This window comes from Nyctereutes procyonoides, unplaced genomic scaffold (genome assembly GCF_905146905.1).
Source record: "Nyctereutes procyonoides isolate TBG_1078 unplaced genomic scaffold, NYPRO_anot_genome, whole genome shotgun sequence".
Lineage (NCBI taxonomy): Eukaryota > Metazoa > Chordata > Mammalia > Carnivora > Canidae > Nyctereutes > Nyctereutes procyonoides.
The window spans coordinates 42,874,876-42,895,981 of record NW_026575125.1 but is presented as its reverse complement, the minus strand read 5'-3'; the positions used below and the strand labels follow the sequence as shown (position 1 = coordinate 42,895,981).

Below are 21,106 nucleotides of genomic sequence, written 5' to 3'. Positions count from 1 at the left end.
TTTTAAGTTTAAAAAAAAATCAAGGGAAGACTAAAAGGGAAATTTACACAGAAGGAAATTCTGACTCTAAAAATCATCCCATGGACTGCAGAAATCTCTACTTAAGTTACTTAAACCGGTGGTTCTCAAAGTTCATCATGCATCAGAATCCCTGGACCAGTGGTCGTTAAAACCCAGACCTCTCTGCCTAACCTACAACTTTCTAATCTCTAGGTCTGAGGGGGGACTTGCAGTTTGTACTTCTAACGATGCTGCTGGCCCTGTGCATCAGAAGAGATAAAAATGTATAGAATTGTTGGATTGTTATATTGTGTATCTGAAACTAATATTTGAATTAAAAAAAAACATTTAAAGAGAGATATGAAGTCTGAGAAAAATAAGAGCAAAGCTGAGCAGTAACCAAAAAGAGACTTTAGGGTATACAGAAGTTAAGGGGCACATACTCAATAAAATTGGGAGAAGTTGGGAGAGAAGGACCAAGAGTCAGAATTTTTAAGTCCCACCTGTTTAAGAACTCGAGAAAGGAGACTGAAATGCAGTGTCTGTCTCTCTCCCCGCTTTCTCACCATTTGTAGTTCTGTATTGCTATGCTGACCTGAAAATCATATATCTGTGATGGGCAATGGGCAAAGACACTGAGAAAGGTAGGAATAAACAGATCAGTCAAGCTGAAGGAAAGAGTATTAGAGAATAATGCTAAAGCCACGGTGGGGACAGGTTAAAAATCCTAGGCTAAATTCAAAGTCTCCAACCCCTCCCCATCCTTTTCTCTTAAAGATTTATTCTAGATTACTTAACTCACTGAATTGTCCCCTCATTTCCAGGAGAAAAAAAATGTGCTGCTGATATGCAACTTGAACTCGGGTACAGTACTCTTCTGCCTCTTTCTACACACAAACATGAAGCTTAAAAAGTGAATAGAAAACATATTAGGATATTCTAGGAAACTTCTATATGTGCCCACAAGGCCAAACACCCAATGCTGTCTACTGTGTTCACTGCAGTATTTCTAGCAAGCAGCATGGTGGCTGGCAGGTGGTAAACACTCCCTAACAAATGCTGAGAGGATGATCAAATCTGAGGGAAGAGATGTACAGGTGAACGGTCCTCCGCTATGATCATAATGCAAACTTTTCCTAGATACAGGCCATAGATGTTGGATTTAGAAAGCATGGTGCCTACACGCAAGGACCATGACAGAGAGAGAGAGAGCACCCGGCCCTGCCATACACAGGCAAGGCTCCCTCTCTCTGAAGCCCTGACAGGAGACAATACTTCATGTCTAGGTTGAAAGGGAGTGTGGGAAGGAGCAGATGGGGAAAGCGCTGGTCCCAGCCCAGAACCCAACCTATAAAAGGCAGGAGGGGAATAAGGAGAAAGCTCCCTCTCTAGCACTCTGGCCACTTGAGTACACGAACATTATTTGATGAGGACATTTCTTCTAAAACACAGACAAGCCCACCAGGCAGAGAGACCCAAATCCATCACTATTCTGTTTTTCTGTGCCTCCCTGACACCCACCAAGTACTGAAAAACTCTTACTGAGAAGCACAGAGGGGAAAAGGGAGACAGGAGAAAAGGAGGAGGGAGGGAAGGAGGGAGGACAGAGAATGAAAAGGAGGAAGGGGAGGAGGGAGGAAGATGCAAAGTCTCTGTTCTTCTTGATGCAGTTGAGCCCACCCTCTCTGAATCCTTGCCCAGGTGCATTGCATTGAGACAGCACTAGCACCCAGATAGCAAGGATTAGAGAGGGGGAGCAGTGCAGAAAGCTGAAGCACCTGCAGCACTCAAGGTGGAGAGAGTTTTCAGTTACATAGGTCCATATGGGGGCAGGAAGGAGAAGCCTTGAGAGATTTGTGCACATTGGGAAGGGGTAAATAATAAGAGGTTCCATTCAGTGGCCCACTCAAAGTCAGCACATGCAGGGATATTCGGTGACATGGAAGTCCACTCTCCTGCACATGTTCTTTGAGACAGGGGTCAAGTCCATCTTGCATACTATCACCACCAAACACAGGGTTATTATTATTAGCACATATGCTTGATAAATACTTGCAGAAGGGAGGAGGAGAGGAAAGGAAGGAGAGAGGACCTATTCACAGGTGCTGTGTCCTTCTATATGCAGAAAAGGGTTCCTCCTAGAGTCCTGGAGTAGGTGTGCCACTCCAGAAGAGTCCCCACGTATAGGTCTTGAGAATATGAAAAGAGTAGCAAAGCACAGGGCTCCAGATGTGCATACCACATGCATGTCTACACGAGAGAATAAGGAGACGCCCGATTCCTACACCCTAAGCCCTCCATCCACAGGCATTGTTGTGAGGAAGCTGACACTCCAGGAACCTGCTAGACTATAAGGCTGGTGTCCCTGATCAGTTTACCATAACATCCCCAAACGGCAGGAAGTCCATACCCTTGTGAAACGATGAACAAAGAAATGCACATGTGTGCACACACACACTCACACAACTGAATGAACAAGCAAAGGGAGGTGCTGCCTTGGCTCTGTCCTACACATAGACCAGGCTCACGAGCTCTTACCCTTGCATAAGCCCCCTGCGTTGGTTAGCCAACACTCATGCCTAGATTGCAAGGATAGGCAAGGAGGAGACAAAAATCACGGCCCAGACACCTGCACAACATATATGCATTTGAGTGTTTGCAATAAGGAAATTCACACTTGTTCAAATATAATGAATAACGATGTCGATCTCCTGCCTTTCAGTTTGGGGCAGAAATGGGTGTGTATGTATGTGTGCATGTACACAGGAAGAACATGGGTGTGTATAGGAGAATGAAAAGGCTCAATTCCTGGCATGCCCTGCACTCCTGTTTTCTAGGCCTGGGGAAGTTCATTCACTACATTCCTCCACCAGACAGGAAGTCCTATAAAGAGAGAAGTTGACTCTTACTCAGCAGGATACTCCCAGCGTAGTGCATGGCACTTAAGTGGGATCAGTACATATGTGCTGATTGAATTGCTTGGCAGAAGGTTTGTGACGACAAGGCTCAGCCTCCTGTAATCCATGCACACAGGAGGTGCTTTGAGAATTCACAACTCCGATATGCAATGGGTATAGGAGAAGGAGCAGTTCATTCTTCTCCACACCATGAGCATGCACATGTGGTTGTGTGTGTCTACAGTGTTAAGTTCATGCCCTGAAAAGTAATGATAAGGGTCTTTCCTGATACAGCCTGGGCCGTATGCTCACTTAACTTCCTATGATGGCCAAGTGAGTGGTTCTGGAGGAGGTAGGGGAGAGTCATGAGTGGATGTAAGGACATAGCACTGAGAATGTGCATGAGAAACAGGCAGGCTCATTCCCTCCCACCCATGACAGGCTGAGAGTCCTTTGAGGGCTGAGCCCCCACCTGACTTGCTTACCACTGCATTCCAAACCACTCACACTAAATCAATGATCCTCAAATTTGAGCAAATGTCATAATCAGTGGGAAGGCTTGTTAGAACACAGATTTCTATGGTTCATTATTTACTATCAAGAGTAGGGCCCAAGAATTTGCATTTCTAACACATTCCAAGGTGATACTGATACTGCTGGGGCCAGGGAGCATGCTTCTAAAGAGACACTAAAGAAATCAAAGAATGAGAGGGGTAGTGTAAAACTCCCTACTTTTAAATATGGATGAGATTCCCTCTGAATTTTTTGTACAAGGGCAATGGACTGGAACTGCATTTGTACCTAAGTACCAAGAATGAGAGAGGGGACCTAAACAGAGGTCTCAGACATCTTCAGATCATGTGTGTGTGCACAAGAAACATTACTTTTGGGCTCACAGGTGACTGCCTATGATTGTACAAAGGGAAGAGCCTTTCCTGTACATGCATGTGTGAGATAAGTCTTAAGGGCTACTTTTATTCAAGCTCTGGCTGCGGAAGGAGCATATCAGAAAGCTCGCTGCCTCCCCACACATCGGACATGGAGGGGCTGCTACTGCCAATGTCCAGTGTCTTTCATACACTGTGGATACAGTTCTGTGTGCAGGAGACACACTTTCTGTGTTTCTATACCTGGTGCTATGTGTGTGTGTCTCTGTGTTTATAGGGAAGGCTCCTTTTTCTGCCTATAACAGGGTCACATGGGATTGTACAGCAAGGTAAAGAAAATGATCTCTTTGCATGTGGTAGCATGAAGGAAGACAGTGGTAAGGCCTCCCTCACTGAGTCCCTACAGATGGGAGGGCTGCAAAAGCACACTGGTCTGCATGCTGGGATGCTCCCTCTCCTGCCCTCTCTGAAGGTCAGAGTCTGCAGGCAGGTCCACATCACTGTGTGTGTCTGGGAAGTGGGGTGACAAGACACCTCACTCCACCATAACCTGCACGTGTTCATGTTTGCACAATGGATAGCAAGTGACATATAGACCTGCTTCATTCTTTTGAACAGTGGCCTATTAGTCCACAGCATCTATGAGTCATAGTGGGTTTATTAATCCCCTACCAGAATTTCAAGATGGCAACCTTGTCCATTTTGATTCTCATTTCATCTTCTGTGACTGACCTGTGTGCCTGGCATCTAGTAGGCACTCGGCTATCTATAGAAGGAAGGGAAAAGAGAAAAGAAAGTTGCTGAACAAGAGCTCTGTCCTTTTAAGTGTAGACAAGGCTCATTTCCCTGGAGTCCTCGAACAGCAACAGTGATCCAAGACAGCACTGGCAGCTAGGCTGAATGAAGGAGAGTGAAGCACCTGTTTAGAGGGCCACTCGGTGATACATCTGTGTGTGTGTGTGTGTGTGTACCCAGTCAGGCCCTTCCCCTGCACACAGTGTACTTATGTGGGACTGTACTGAGGTTCAGAAGGTTCTCCTACAAGTATCTGTGAGACCAAAATGGAGGGCAGGAAGTTTCAAGTCACAGCATGCAGCCCACTCATCCCCAGAATATGCAGGCATAACAAATGAGAAGGAATCCATTCTCCAGCTTGCAGAGATGGACTAGATGTGGCTCATTTTCTTGTGAGCCAGTTGCCCAGCACAATACCTGAAATAGAGGAGGTCCCCAGCATAGTACCTGAAATAGAGTAGGTAGTTGTAAAAAGGAGGGGAGGAGGATGTAGAGGTGCTCTGTCTCATGCAAAGATGGCTGGCGCTCCCCCCTCTCGGAATCCTTGCCTAGGTGCATTGCATTCAGAAAGCACTCTCACCCAGGTAGCAAGGATTAGAGAGGGGGAGCCAGACCAGAAGATTCCAACACCTGCATGCCTTGTGTGTATGTTTAACAAGAAGGCTTACTTTTCTTGCCCAGTGTATTTACGTAGGATTGAGCTAAAGTAAATAGAAGGTTCTCCTACACATATCAGCCACATGTGTTTGTAAATGGATGGGGCAGGGGGGTGTAGATAAGTCCCTTTTGTGACACATTCACTCTCAGTACATGCAGGGGTGGTGGGTGATGACAAAGTCCATTCTCCTGCCTGGACTATAATATCCAGGAGGGCAGGGGCCAAATCTGTCTTGTCCACTCTCCCGTGACCAATGCCCAGCACAGTGCCTACTAAATATTATTTGTGGAAGGAAAGAATGAATGAGGGATAGATGGCAGGCTGGCATGAGGCAAGCAGCTGAGAGCCAGTGTACAGATCCTCTGTCCTTCTCCATGCAAAGGATGCTTGCCCTCCAGAACCCTCACCCTGGTGCATTGCATTTATAAAGCACTCTCACTTAGGGACAGAGGATGAGAAAGAGGGAGCAGAGCAAAAAGTTTGGGTACCTGCACATATGCACACATGCATATGTGTATTCTTAACTCTTGTGGTCACATTCCCGTAAAGCATCACTATGTACATTTAGTAAGACTGATGCATCTCTCCCAGGGTGTGCATATGTATTCATGCACATGCACAAAGTCACACAGCCATTCTCTCTCAGACAGTCTCTCTGAATATGTACCATGAGTGGCACCTTTTTCAGATCATACATGAGCGTCCACATGTGCTGGCTATACAGTTGGGGGCTAACAAGACTGAAACAATCTGGGTACACAGGCACTCGTGTATATACATGTTGGAGGATGGTATAGTAAAGGGGATACTTTTTCCCTTCTGTTCCTCTAAACTATAAGCTCGTTGAGGGCAACTGGTTGGGTTGAGTCTTATCACCTAATGTATAGGGGTACCTGGGTGGCTCAGTGGTTGAGCGTCTGCCTTTGGTTCGGGTTGTGATCCCGGGGTCCTAGGACTGAGTCCTGCATCAGGCTCCCCATGGGGAGCCCGCTTCCCCCTCTGCCTATGTCTTTGCCTTTCTCTCTCTGTATCTCTCATGAATAAATATATAAAATCTTTTTTTTAAGTCACCCAATGTATGTTTTCCCATTACAGTATCTGACACACAGTAAGCCAAAGTAAAAAGAAAGCTCAGGCCCCAACATAGGGTAAGTCTGTCCACAGGGAATGATGCCTATTCTCCCATAAGTGTCCTCTAGACAGCCCAAGAATGAGGACTCCAGGCTAGGGACTTTATCTGTCTCATTCACCATTGTATCTCTAATGCCCAGTGCAGGGGTTGGCACCTGAAAGCAAACTCAAATGTTTGAAAGAAAGTGGAAGAGGTGATGTACAGGTACTCAGTCCTTCTACATGCAGACAAGGCTCAGCCTCTTTGAATCCTTGAATAGGTGTGTTGCACTGAAATAGCACTCACACCTAGGTTCCAAGGATTCGAGAGGGGGAGCAGATAAGAAGGCTAAGGCACCTGCCCTATGTGTGTGTGCATGCTTGTGTATGCATGTGTGTATGTGTAGCTATGACAAAAAGTCTGGTCCTCATGTACAGAGACTATTCTCTCCTGCATTGCTCTGTGTGAGATCAGAAAAGACCCACACTTTTGTGTACTTGTGAGTGGCAATGGCAATGAGAAGTCCACTCTGTGGCCTACCTACTGTCAGGGCAAGTAGGTACAATGACTGCTGAGGAATTCTATTCTTCTCCTTCGACTGTAAGCAACACAGGACAGGGATCCAGGTGTGCCTTGTGTACTACTGCATGCTCCCTGGCCCAATTTACTATCATGCATAGAACAGGGTGATCATAAATACTCATGGAATGGAAAGAGGGTGGAAAAATGCTCTGTCCTTACGTGAAGATGAAGCTCTCACTCTCAGAATCCTTGCCCAGGTGCATTGCATTCAGAAAGCACTCTCACCCAGGTAGCAAGGATTAGAGAGGGGGAACAGAGCAGGGGGCCCCACAGGGGTTTAACAAGAGCATCCACTCTTCTTCACAGAAGGTGTTTACTTGTGATGATACAGAAGTAAAGAGAAGGTCCTTGAACTTCACATTAAAGATGACTGGTTGAGGGTAAGTCATCTTGTTGGTTCCCTCAACAACAAAAATGATGACGGGACAGTATAAACTTACAAGGACAAAGAGACAGAGGAGAGGGGAGTGTGAAGCAAGAGGAAAGAGAGAACAATTATGAGCCATCACCAAGCTCATGGTCCCATATATCCTTTTGTGTGAATATGTGACCATAAGGCAGAACAGTTAAGTGCAGTTGTTCTTTAACTTCAACATGCATCACAATCACATAGAGAGCTTGGTAGTATACAGGTTACTTCCTAATAGAGCCAAAAAAATGAAATAATATGACAAATCAATGTAAAGTAGAGCACAACATGTGGCATGCAGCTATAATGATTTGTACTTCTCCTTCATTTATAGGGGTGTGTGGACTTGAATGAGTGCATTTTAAGGAGGGTGGTCACACTCCTGCATTCAAGGAACATGTGAGAAGAAAGAAGTCTGAATGTCTATGAGACCAAGTACCTGCATAGGGTGGAGGAATGAATACATTCATTCTCTTGAATTCCTTGTGTGTTCCTGAGTTGATGAGTCTCTCTTTCAATCTTGCTTCAACAAAGTCCACAGCCCTTCATTCAAAAGCAGTATGAAGGAAAACATCAGAAGTTTCCCTCTATATTGTGTATGTGTGTGTTTCTGTGTGTGTGTGTGTGTGTGTGTGTGTGAGAGAGAGAGAGAGAGAGAGAGAGAGAGAGAGAGAGAACACAGCAGGATGCCATTGCAACAAGATACACCTTCCTGCAAATGCGCAACATGGGAATGGTGTTCGAGGAGCTCATTTGTTCAACAGGCAAGAGTTTAACTGCAAGAGCAACCCCAAGTTCAACTTCCAGTTCAACTACAAGAACAGTTGAGTCAGAGGGCCTGTGCCTTCACACTGGGCAAGCATTCGTACATATAGTTCTGTGTGGGTGGGAGGAATGAGCGCATGCTGCCCATAAGAGAATAAAGTAAGCTGAGACTTGCCCTCTTACAAACCCCACATGATGGAGTTTCAGAAATCCCATCCTCCCCACCAGGGAAGGAATGTGTGAGGGAACAGGTGAAATGGCTCACTCTCCTGAATGTTTCACGTATATGCATGTAGGTATTATAGAGTACCCAGAAAGAGGAAAATGAGTCAGAATGTGGATTCTTTGGGTGAGTGTGTATGTGTATGAGGGAAAAGAAATAGAGAAAAGTACAAATGAATTAGTGAAAGTGAATATGAAACCGAAAAGTTCTGGTGTCTCCCAGTCTCTGAACACTCATCTGCCTGTCTATGTTGTACACTTAGCTATGCGGGGGCCTCTCACACATGCTCATCCTCCTGCTTACCCTGCTTGTGCAAAGGCATACTTCCAGGTATCTGTGTATCTGTGAACAAAGGAGAAAGCACTAACAAGCAAGGGCCCCTTCAATCAACACTTCTCAAGGGAAGAACACTGAGACAGCTCAAGAGTGCAGAATCAGGGCAGAAAGGCTCTATTCCTGCTCACCTTGGGACTATGCACACAGGTCCACACCCTGAGATAGGCCTATCCACCCTGGGGATGCGACAGGGTACGTAACAAGTGGGGAACTAAAGTGTAAACTCATTCACCAGCATCTTTAGCATGTGTGCACACCCACACAGTGGGTACAAATGCGGTTCATCTTCCTTTATATGCCCACTAGCCCATGTTCTCAGGGCACTATGACTATCCTGTTCACTGCTGGCTCCAAACAGCCAGCACATTGTCTGGCACAAAGCAGTAAGTAAATAAATAATGGCAGGCACAGGCAGCCCCAGTGGCGCAGCGGTTTAGTGCCACCTGCAGCCCGGGGTGTGATCCTGGAGACCCGGGATCGAGTCCCACGTCAGGCTCCCTGCATGGAGACTGCTTCTCCCTCTGCCTGTATCTCTGCCTCTCTCTCTCTCTCTCTCTCTGTCTCTCATGAATAAATAAATAAAATCTTTAAAAAAAATAATGGCAGGCAGGAAGGAGGAGGTGGTAACGTACAGGTAACTCTGTTCTTCCATCTGCAGATGTTTCAGCTCACTCTGAAATCGTTCACAGGTGCATTGCACATAGAAAGCACTAGGTATCAAGGATTAGAGAGAAGGAGTAAATGGGAAGGCTCCCAGGGCTGGCGTGGGAGGAACAACAGAAAAAGCTCACTTTCCCAAGCCCTTTGAACACCTGAAGGTAGGTTTAACGGGAGTGAGGAATTTTATTCTCTGGCACAAGTTCATGAGACAATCAAGCCCAGGGCCCCTAATGCTTTGCCCACTACTAGATTCCTAAATCCAAAAGACATTGAAGAAGACCTGGGAAAAGTCTGACAGGCAATCTCTGTACATCTCACCTTCTGTGAATCCTTGTCCAAGTGCATTGCACTGGGGCAGCACCTGCATCTGGGTACCAAGGTCAGAAAAAGGAAATACAGTAGAAGGCTCAGGCACCCACATACCCAGTGTTTGCACAAGTGTCCAACTCATACAGGAAAAAAAGGAAAGAGAAGGTTCAATCTTTGACTCTTCTTTCTCTCATACCTCACATCCAATATATCAGTAAATTCAATTGGCTCTAACTTTAAAATATATCCATATCTAATCTAACCAGGTTTAACCACCTGCACAGTTCTACACTACTACCATGTCTCCATAAATGTCTCACCTGAATTATTTCAGTGGCCTCCTCACTGGTCTCCCTGTTTTTGCACTTGTTGTCTTATAGTCTGCTTGCCACACAACAGTCAGAATGATACTTCTGAAACAGAAGCAAATAGAACCCCCGTAATCCTGATTTGTAATTGGAAGTATAAGAATGAACTCATATGTTTTATCTAGAAATAAAACAAAAGGAGCAACAACAAAACATTTTTTTATGATATGGTCACTGAAGCAGCCTGAAATCAATCACCAATCCAGAGGCAATGAGCACCCCCAGTGCCCAGAATGTAGTCTCTAAATACCATGTCTTGGGCAGCCTGAGTGGCTCAGCGGTTTAGTGCCGCCTTCAGCCCAGGGTGTAGTCCTGGAGACCCGGGATCGAGTCCCAACTTAGGCTCCCTGCATGTAGCCTGCTTCTCCCTCTGCCTGTGTCTGTGCCTCTCTCTCTGTGGGTCTCTCATGAATAAATAAATAAAATCTTAAATACCATGTCCAATAAAAGGAATCAAGGCTTACTGAAGACACAGCGGATTCCAAGTCTGGGGAAAGAGATGTCTGAGATGAGCCTGGAACACTTTTTTCAATCCAGAAGGCAGGGAAGCTATTGAATAGCTACTGAAGCCATGTCAAAAGACACAGGAGCCAACTTGAAGAAGCTCCCCCTGGCTAAAGATGGGGCATTTGAGCTTCACTGAGGATAAGAACCACAACAGAATGAAAAATCAAATATATTTAAATCCATGAGTTTATCATAATAACTTATTTTAATTCCTCTTTGGAATAAGCTAGTAAGCCAACTCGTTATTTTGAATGCTGGCAGAAAGAATAAAGCATTTCTCCTGCCTTTCCTAAAAAACTGTACCACTGCATAACCAAACAGTAGATGAGGAGAAATTTTTCTTTATAGAAGTATCGCAGCTAATAAATGAAAAGAGAATAATGGAATTAGAATATCATCATTTGGCAAACCTAATAAAATAATGGCTCTAGGAACTGAGCATCAGTGGCAACTGACATCACAGCAAGAGAGGCAACAAGTCATTATGTGCTTCTTGATCAGAGTACTTCTGACCCTATCCCCAAAATTAAGCCTAATTCCAATCAGGCTTCTAGATACAAGTATCAGTTTGCAGGAAATACAAACAAGGAAAAGGAACAAGTAAACTACACCACAGGGATGCAGTCAGAAAAATCTAGCCTGTGGGATACTGCAAGACAAGTGGCCTACTTTCTTCCAACAAATAAATTACAAGCAGGGAAAAAACACAGATAAAGAGAGAAGTTATAACTCAAAGACTTCAGATTCCTATCAAGCAAATGCAATGTATGGACTTTATTTCAATCCTAATTTATGATACTTTGAGTCAACTAGAAATTTAAACAATGGATATTTGATTATGTTAATTATTCAGTGTGACAAGGTAGTATGGTTGTGATTTTTTTAAAATTAGAGTTCTCAACCTTTGGGGATATATACTAATCATCAGCTTTCCGTTTCACCCATCATATCTTACTATTTCCCAACTCTCTGCTCCTCCCACAATGGCCTCTTTGTTGCCCCTAGAACACAGGAGGCCTTTCCTGATTGCTCTGTTTGGTCCTGAAATTTCTTTACCATCATCTCCCACTGCCACTGCCCCCACCCATTCTTGATCCCCTTTCCTGCTTTATGGTTCTCCAGTACTGATCACCAACTGACGACACACTGTGTATTTTATTTACTCATTTTGTTCGCTGCCTATCTCCCCCAACCAGGGTAGAGATTCTTGTCTTCTGACCACTGATGCATCTCGGTGCATGGGAGAGTGCCCAACACATAGTGGATGCTCACAGATCTTCTGCAAACCTATGCATGACTGAGATGGGAGAAAGAACACAGGGCAGAGGGCTGTTTCTCCTTCCCACCAAACTGTGCATGTCTATGTTTTTGTGAAGGTGTGTGTATGTGTACGTGCACATGCACAAGAGAGCAAGGAAAGCTGAGGCTCACCATCCTGCAAACCCTGCATGTGGGAGGGGTTTTCAAAAAGCTCACCCTCCACCATGCAAGGGATGTGAGAGAGGGAGCAGGGAAAGGCTCACTCTCTTGGCACATCATGTGGGTATGCTCTAGAGAGCAAGGTGCATCAGCCTAGGGGTTGCCCACAGGCAGTAAGGAAGCCAAGGAAGGAGCATTGGTGGGTAAGACAGGAGGGGCATACATGGAGTGGGACAGTTGTCCAGAGGGTTTGGTGGCAGTGGTATGTGTCCCACATACAGGGTTTATGAGGGAGGAGCTTCATCAAGATCTCAATTGCCGTGTGTGTGTGTGTGTGTGTGTGTGTGCGTGTGTTGTTGGTGCTCATGCCTATGCATAGGAGAGGAAGGAGGTGGCTTGCCCTCCTGCAAGCCTTGGGTGTGGGAGGGTAAGATGCCAACGGTCCTACACTCAAGGCATGTAAGAGAGAAAGCAAGTCAGAAGGTTCACTCTCTTGTACACTCTGTGTATGTGAGTACATGTGTCTCAGCTGGACAGGTATATATGTGACCATGCCACAGACACGCTATGATGAGAAGGAAGGTCTGTATATTGATTCACATATGTACCTTCAGTAATGTTTACTATCTACAACCTATTTTTCTTCTATTTTTCTTCTTTCTTATTCTTTACTTTTATCCCAAACACCATTATGGTGCTTATTATTTACAGGGCACCATTCTAAGTGCTCATATGCTAACTCATTAAATCCTCATAAAATATCTACAAGGTAATCATCACTATGCCTATTTTACAGATGACACAACACTGGACCATGCATAAAGGACACATGGTAAGAAAGCTGAGAATCTTACATGCTGGTGCTACAGAAAGAAGACCCAACAAAGAAGGCTCAATCTCCTGAAAGACAGCGAGAGAGCGTGCGCACATGCACATGCATGTGGGCATATACCTTGCAGCATGTGAGAGGGCCTCATTCCCCCTCATGCTGCATGGAGGGAAAGAGGCATGGGTGTAACAGTGAGGTGGAGAGGATCTGGATTCCATGTGTGTGCTAGATGTAACAAGGAGGCTCATTTCCCTGTGTGCCTGCTTGTGTTGGATATTAAAGAAAGTCCACAACCCTACGCATAAGGCACGAAAAATGACAGGTTCCCCATGTGAAAAGACAGAGTGTAAGAGTGCCAGAGGGAGGAACAAGGTGACCAACTTGCTAAGAAGTTTCACTCTCATGCCAGATCATATAGGAAGGAGATTCAAGTCATACAGCTTTCTGCAAGTAGAGAATGTGAAAAAGAAGAAAAGCCTTCTGCACCTGCATGTGTGACAAAGGACCTGAGAGCCAGGTGAGCCGAGGCTCCCTCTCCTGCATAATGGCAGTGGTTTCAGAAAGCACACCTTCCACCTGGCAAAAGATGGGAGCACAGGAACAGGTGATGACAGTTCACTCTCTCCCACATGCACTTGTGTGTGTGCATGTGTATGTCATGAGCAATATACAGAAAGAATATGAAGCCACAAGTAGGCAGGTGGAAAAGCAAGGCCAGGGCCAGAGACAGCATGGTGGCTCACTGCCCTGAACACATGCATCCCTACGCTGTGTATGTGCAGAAGCGGTGGGCAAGGAGGCGGGGGAGGGACTGCAGTAAGCCTCCCTTTTGCTCAAGCTGCATGTAGGGGAGGCACTAGAGGGAAGCAGAGTGTGAGAAAGGGGAACAGCAGGAGGAAAGAGACAGAGCCAGACAGACAGAGAGAGAAGTGGGAGTGGAAGAATCACTAGCCCGTCAACACAGAGAAGACATGGATTAGGGTGGAAGTGATGGAGGATGTGACAAGTGGCTGTATGTGACATAGTCAGATTCGGCATATATTTTGAAAGGAAAGCCAAAAAAGATTTGATGGGTTGGATTTGGAATGTAGAGGGAAAAAACTAAGTGTCAAGGATGAATCCAAGGACATCAGCATATTAAAATCCTATGTATCATTGGCCTGAGCAATTTTTTGGTGGGGGCAGGGAGTGGTGCCATTTACTGAGAGAATGCTGAGGAAGGAAGAAGCCATCTTGAGGAGGGGGGAGAGGAAAATCAGGACTTCAATTTTGTTCTGTTAAAGTGGGAGGTGCTTATTAGACATCCAAGGGCAGATGTTGAGAACTCACTTGGATATACACATCTGGAATTCAGGAAAGAGGCTCTAATCTGGAAATGTAAATATGAGAGTTATCCACGTAGGATGGTATTTAGAGCCATAGGACAAAATGAGGACAGCAAACTATAAGGACAAGTGAGGAGTAGAAATAAGTCATCCACAAACTAAGCCCTAAATCCTTCTGTTTAGAATTCAGGAAAAAGAGGAGAAGCCATCAAAAGAGGCTGAGAAAGAGAGGCCAGTGAGCTGAGAGAACCAAGCATGTGGAGTCCTGGAAACCACGTAGAGTCTCAAGACATAGGGAAGGAGCAACTGTGTGTGAATCTGTCCAGTAAGAAGATGAAAGAGTCCAATGAACTGGGTTATGTGAAGAGAGCATCAGGGACCGTGACAAGGGCAATGGTAGTGGTGTGGTGAAGATTAAAGCCCTAATTGGAGGGTGTTCAAGAGAGAATGGGAGAAGCAGAAACAGTAAAGTGGAACAGAGAAATAGGTCGAAACTGGAGGAACTCTTTGGGACAAAGGAGGTAGTGCCTTTGAATTCTTTAATTTCATTTTTAAATCAGATATATTGTGGAAACTGAGTCACAAAGGGGAAAAGTTGCTTATCTAGGATCACGGAGCTGGCAAGGCCTCACATCAGGATTCCACCATAGGGTAATCTGACTGCCAGGACAGCCAGTCCAACCACCAAATCCCAAGCAGTGTGTACTCATGCTTGTATGAGAACCAGAGGTGACCAGAGCTCATTCTCTGGCACATCCTGGGCATGTGTATGGGAAAGGGAGAAGAGGGAAGATGAAAAAGAGAAAGATCAAGAACGTATAATAAGAAGGCTCAAGCTCCTATCATGAATGTGTCTGCGGGTGCACACAAAGAAAGGACTAACGAGGAGGTTGACAGCCAATCAATGGGTGCTTTGGGAGGTTGTAATCACAAGGTTAATTTTACTTTCATTGAAGCCATGCATGGGGTGGGGGGGGGGCAGCACTAGAAGGTTCACAGTCCTGCAACACTGGATGCAATGGGAGAGCTCACAGGTCTCCCTTACACACCACATGTATGTGCATGTGACAGAGGTATGCAAGACAAAAGAGGCAAATGGGAGGGGACGTGGGAAAACATACCCTCCAACAGACGGGGCACACAAGAAAGAGAATATGCCAGCAGGCTTACCCTCTTTCAGTTAGTGTGTGCATCTGGGAAACCATATTCAAAGAAAATAAGCTTGGGGCACCTGGGTGGCTCAGTCAGTTGAGCATCAACTCTTGATTTTGGCTCAGGTTATAATCTCAGGGTCGTGGGATCAAGCCCCACGTCAGGCTCCAGCGCTCAGCATGGCATCTGCTTCTCCCTCTCCCTCTCCTCTCCCCTGCTCACACTCCCCCTTCTCTCTTTCTCAAAAAAAGCAAAATAAAGAGGAGGTGCCTCCTTATTACCCTTGGCTATATATATAAAATATAAAAATATATTTATATATAATATATAAAAATATTTATATACAAAGATTTTGCTTATATATGTGTGTGTATATGTGATATATATATATATCAAGCTCCTAATCCTGCATGCTTAAGGTGGAAAAGATGGAACAGCTCAAGAGGCTTGCACTCTTGCATAGACAGTGGGGACAGGTTGCGGGGGGGAGGTGGCGTGAGGAACAGAGGCAGAAATGAAGCAAGTCTAAGAATACTACTGATGAATCCTATAAAAATGTTAAAATGTCACAAGTATTCACACTATTTTTATGATGTAAACAATCATCATTTGAACAAGGTTCCAAAAACCTTTGAAATAACTAAAAGATGAAAGGGCTTTCAACGTACAGGCTAAGCAAGCAAACTTATTAACTGAAGGATAATTCTCATGTTCTTTTCCTTAGATGTCAGTTGGCTTGACAACACTAATTATAGCATAAAGAACCAAATGGGTATTCACCTTGACACTTTCTCTTTAGTCTTCAATCTTGTTGGCCAACAAATTATAGCTTAGAAGTTTCCTGCCATCCTTGAAGGATAAACTCCTCCAGTTTATGATCTTTTTTTTTTTTTTTTGCCTAAGAGAGGCAGATATTTTTTTTTATTCCTCCAAACATCCCACCATACAAGGCAAACACTAACAATCAGAAGGATTCTTCTCCCTCACCATGTGTGTGCACTCATGCACATGTACGCATGTGTTTGGGTACACATCTGAATTAATATGCACCTGTGGGTCTGAACCAACTCATCTAAAGCCTACTATCCTACACAGCATGCTTATAGGAAGGGAACTGAGAAGGCATGCTGGGTTCAAGAGACAGGGCACAGCTCAAAAAGATTACACATCAGTAAAACTTGTGTGTGGGAGGGGAACCGAGATAGTTCACACCGCAACATGTGAGCCTTATGTGACCAAACAGATCAGGAGTCTCCTGCTCTCCACAGAGAACGTGCACAGGCACAGGTATGGGAAGGCCAAGGGTAATAAGGAGGCGCCTCCTCTTAGAGGCCTGTGTGCATCATCTATGTGTGTGTGTTGGGGTGGGGAGGGTGTTACTGTGATAAAGCTCACTCTTGTTCATCATTCCCATAAGAAAGGCATTAAGAAATCTCCCTCCTGCATGCCTCATTCTCCTGCAAAGTCTACAAGTAGGATTTGGGAGTAGGATTTGGAACTCACCTCCAGTCAAAGCATATGAAAAGGTGATGGGGTGAGAAGGTTCTTCTCTCCGGTGCTCTGTGAATGAGAGAGAGAGAGAGAGAGAGAGAGAAAGAGAGAGAGAGAGAGAGAGAGAGAGAGAGAGAGAGAAGTCACAGAAAGGCTCATTTATCTGCAAACCTTTAGTGTGGGAGGGGGCACTAAGAAAATTCGCACTCGGACACATGCCAGACCTGTGAGATAGCAAGTAGGTCAGAAGTGGGTGTAGGTCTGAGGAGAGGTTTGTTTCTCTGCACTTTCTTCATGCAACTGCTTGTGAGAAGGTTCACTTGACAGTCTGCTCTATGCAGGTATACACAGGTCCCACATACTGGCAGGAGCAGCGGCAGTGGTGGGAGGGTAAGAAGGGTGACCCCAACTGTTCATTTTCTCCCTATCAGGGGCCTGGAAGGGATGACTAAAGGATGTTTAGTACCAGACTTTACTCTGTGCTCAGCAACCTGGAGGTAAGGAGGAGGTGGGGCACTTGGGGGAGGGGAGAGAGAGGGTGAATGAGAACTAAGGAGACAATACAGAGGTGGAATTGTGCATAAAAATGTTCACAATTGGGCATCTGGGTGGCTCAGTGGTTGAGCATCTACCTTTGGCTCAGATCGTGATCCCAGGGTCCTGGGATCAAGTCCTGCATTAGGCTCCCCACAGGGAGCCTGCTTCTCCTTCTGCCTATGTCTCTGCCTCTGTCTCTGTGTCTCTCAAGAATAAAAAGATAAAACCTTTAAAAGACGTTCATTATTACAATTCTGAAGAAGAGGGCAAAATGGACTGAAGACCAAGAGGTATGCATGAATGTGTTCAGAAGGTGAGTGAGGAGGTGCTGAGGTAAGGAATGAAGATATAGACTGTACAGCAGGGACGTGCCATGTGGGACGTGAGCCACTAAACCTGTGGCTTTGATTCCTCTAGTGGAAACACCAGTGATCAGCAGGATAAGCTAGATAATGAGCCCTCAAAAAAATCACAATATAATGGTACATTTAGTGGCATTCAGAATGAAGAAACTCTAAAAAGGAGACACACGTTTGAGGCTTAGTATGTATAACATGACTGCTGTCCTCAGGGAGCCTCAAGTGTCTGCACCAAGGAAGAGTCCTATGACACAATCTCTAAGCTCCATCCTGCTCTGAGACTTAGGGTGGTCATGGAGACAGGTTTAAGCCGGATAAGATGAAAAACTGCATTGGTGATAGAAAGCAGTAGGTGCAAAAATGCAGGAATTTAAAGAGGAGAGACATTGCTGCAGACCAGACTGGTTACAGAGGAGAATGAACAAAGATGATGGAAAAGCCATCAACGGGCCAAGAGAAGAGGCAGTGGAGGAGAGTATTCCAGAAGATGAGGAGGAGAATATGTAAAAGTGTTACTACCTCAGAGGCCACAAATAAACCAGTTTGGCTGGAGTGCAGAGTTCTGCCAGGAAGATGGCAGTGAATAAGGTCAATGCCATCCTGTGGTCCTTAAATGGCACAAGCATAATAATGAGTTGGACTTTCAGGTTGGTGAGCAACTACTCCAGGGAGGGAGTTTGAGGTGGCTTGCTGACGTTTCTCTTAACGTGTCTACTTGAGCATGAGGAGGACTAAACTAAAACCAACCCCAACTCATGCTTTTGTATGGAGTTTATTGCTCAAGATGAGACTCAAGTAGATATTTAATTTTTTCAAATTAGTGGATTCGAAATAAGGCAGCAAGCCCAGATGGACATGAAGACTGTGAAGACAACAACTAGCATAACCACGAAACACAGCCACAGGCAAGGGGCAGTTACCAACGCTGTACAAGATGGAGAATAAAAATACTTCTTTGGGAAGTTTAGTCTAGCAGCAAATGGAAATCTGGATTAGCATTAGAGAGACAGATCTGAAGCTCAGCCCTCGCAACTAACACGTGAGAGAGTTCAGAAGGACTGGAGGGAGGCTAAGGAGATGGGAGAACAGAAAGGAGGGGATGGAGTGGATGAGGCAGGATTCAGCAGATTTCCAGAGCAGGAATGAGCAGCTCCTTCTATGAGGTGTTTTATGAAAATGCATCCTGGGACAGTGTTCAGAACAAGGCTTGAATGAGGGTGCTGCCTGAGCCAACAGAAATGAGATGAGTGTGAGGGATACTTTAAACAATCTACAGAACTTGGACAATTAAGCAGGGGCATGATTACATCAGAAAATGCCAAGGATTCCAGCATTAAGCCAAATAATGGCCCTGGGCTAAGAATTAGGTATTTGGGGTCTGCTCAGCCTTCCCTGAAATAGTCATATCCTTCACTGAAATGGAGGTGGAACAGTTTCACTGCACAGATACCAGGGCATTTAATATACTTTCACTACCTCTTAATTCTGAGCAAGCTACCTATCCTGCGCTGGTGGTGTTCCCAACGTGAAGCACGAATTTTTCACTCATTTCCCAACCCCTGGAGCTCTAAAGCCAAGATATAACACATGATAAAACTGGCAGTTGAGTGGATTTTATTTTATTGCTCAAGGGAAATTTAAACAAAAACCGACAACTTGGAAGGACTTTACTCATGAACTCAAGTCCCCTCTAAAAATAGACACAGTTACACCATTCATTTGGTACATAAACTTATTACGTCTTACAACTTAGAGAACTGGCAGAATGAATAGATTCATTATCTCTTTATTTTTGCTTTTCTTAAGAGCTGTCAAGCCTTTGCACTCTACATTTCCTCCAGAATCCCCTCTAAGAATGTCTCTCTGAGTGGTTCACATAGCGATTACACATATCCTGCCCCTCATTCAGTGATTTGTGCTGAGTCTTCTCTCTCCCAGAGGGAAGAGACTGACTTTGACGTCACAGGGAGGTCTCAGATACAGGGTACGAGCTCCATAACTATCTGTGAAATAAATCTGTTTGCTTTTAGGCTAAGTACAGCCACTCCCATTCCATTTGAAGTCCTGCCATTTCAAGGGCCCCAAATTGTCTTTTATCAGCAGCTATTCAGATTACTTCCCCTCTGCCATTATTGTGCAAGAAAATATGGATAAAACGATTTACTAATTCAGGAAGATTTCAGGGTGTGTCAGGTTTTAGGACACACACACTCTATCCTTCAGCCACTGTTCTGCCTAACCACCCACCCAAGGCATGGTGACTACTACTAAGACAAATACCACCTACACCTCGCTCTAATTCTGAATTGTAAGCTTATCAATAAGCTTCACCTGAATTTAGGTCCAAGAGACAAGATATATTGAGTTGAAGGCTCATCTTCATTCTCTCGATGGGCTAGAGAAGGAAATTAAACTTGTTAAACAATCTGGTGGATTGGATTCTAGCTTCAATCCTGTCACTGACTTGACTGGAGTCCTCAAGAAAGTAGCTGACAACACTGCATCTTGGCTGCTTATACTTTCAGTGATAGGAACAGACATTTGTTCTGGGGAGAAAAAAAAAGGCTATTAAAACTCTGTGGAAGAATTAACCTAGTTCCTGTTTAACTTTTGTGACCTACTAGTACATATTTGAAGAGAATATGCACAAGCCTCTGTCTTACGCTGTCCCAAGGGTTACACAGCAGAATGGAGTCATGGGTTAAGATTTTTCTAGGAACAGCTACCTTCTTGGAATGGAACACAGGCCCAAACGGAAATGTGTATCAAATTCTGCACTACGACAGGTTGCGTTACAGTGACATTCCAACCTTACATGGTGAAAGGGGTGCAATAGACATTAGAATCTAACACAACTGAAGGAATTTTTTTTTCACTTCTTACTCTCCCTTAATTTCTTCTTTTAGGGTCTGACATAAGGTGACCCCCTAATTCCCGGAATGCCTTTGTCTTGGCTTATACTATACCTGCTACCTCTGTGAGCTTACCTTCCTCTCAATCTTTGCTGCCACCCCTTCCACGTTCAAGATTCCCACTGTGCATGCCCCCCCCCCGCAGCCTTCCAGCAAGAATACATCTTCAACTTCGTGATTATCTCTCTCCGAATTCTACTGTGGGTTTCAGACATCTCAGTTCACTAAGCATCCATTCCTGCTCTCCCATTCAAGCCACAGGATATTTCAAACCATTTGTCACAACATAAAAAAGGTTGATGCCTAAAAGACATACATAAAGCTAAACTCACTACCTTTCTGCAAAGCAAATTTCCTTCTCCCCACACTACTTGCAATCGCTATTGCTATTTTGAGTTTACCAACTTGAAACATTAATTACCTTTTGCTCCCTCCTACTGTAATCCCTAAATTTAATTTGTTGCCAAGTTCAAAATTTCTGGTTTGCAACATACCACATTTGTTTCCTTACTTTCTATTCCCATCTTTCCCTTTGGAATCTGGCCCTGTTTTATAACTTTCGTTATCTGTTATTC

The 21,106-nt window shown here is 44.8% G+C and overlaps 1 protein-coding gene across 2 annotated transcripts in view; it reads right to left on the bottom strand.

Moving 5' to 3' along the window:
• The window catches only part of CLCN5 (chloride voltage-gated channel 5), a 152,948-nt gene that overhangs the window by 71,307 nt on the left and 60,535 nt on the right, over nt 1-21,106 (bottom strand). The window contains exon 4 of one of the 2 annotated variants that reach the window (XM_055337977.1): nt 16,736-16,792. The exons of the other annotated variant lie outside the window; for it this stretch is intronic. Coding sequence (XP_055193952.1) covers nt 16,736-16,792 — 57 coding nt within the window. The remainder of the gene's footprint in view (nt 1-16,735; nt 16,793-21,106) is intronic. 2 annotated transcript variants of the gene reach the window in all.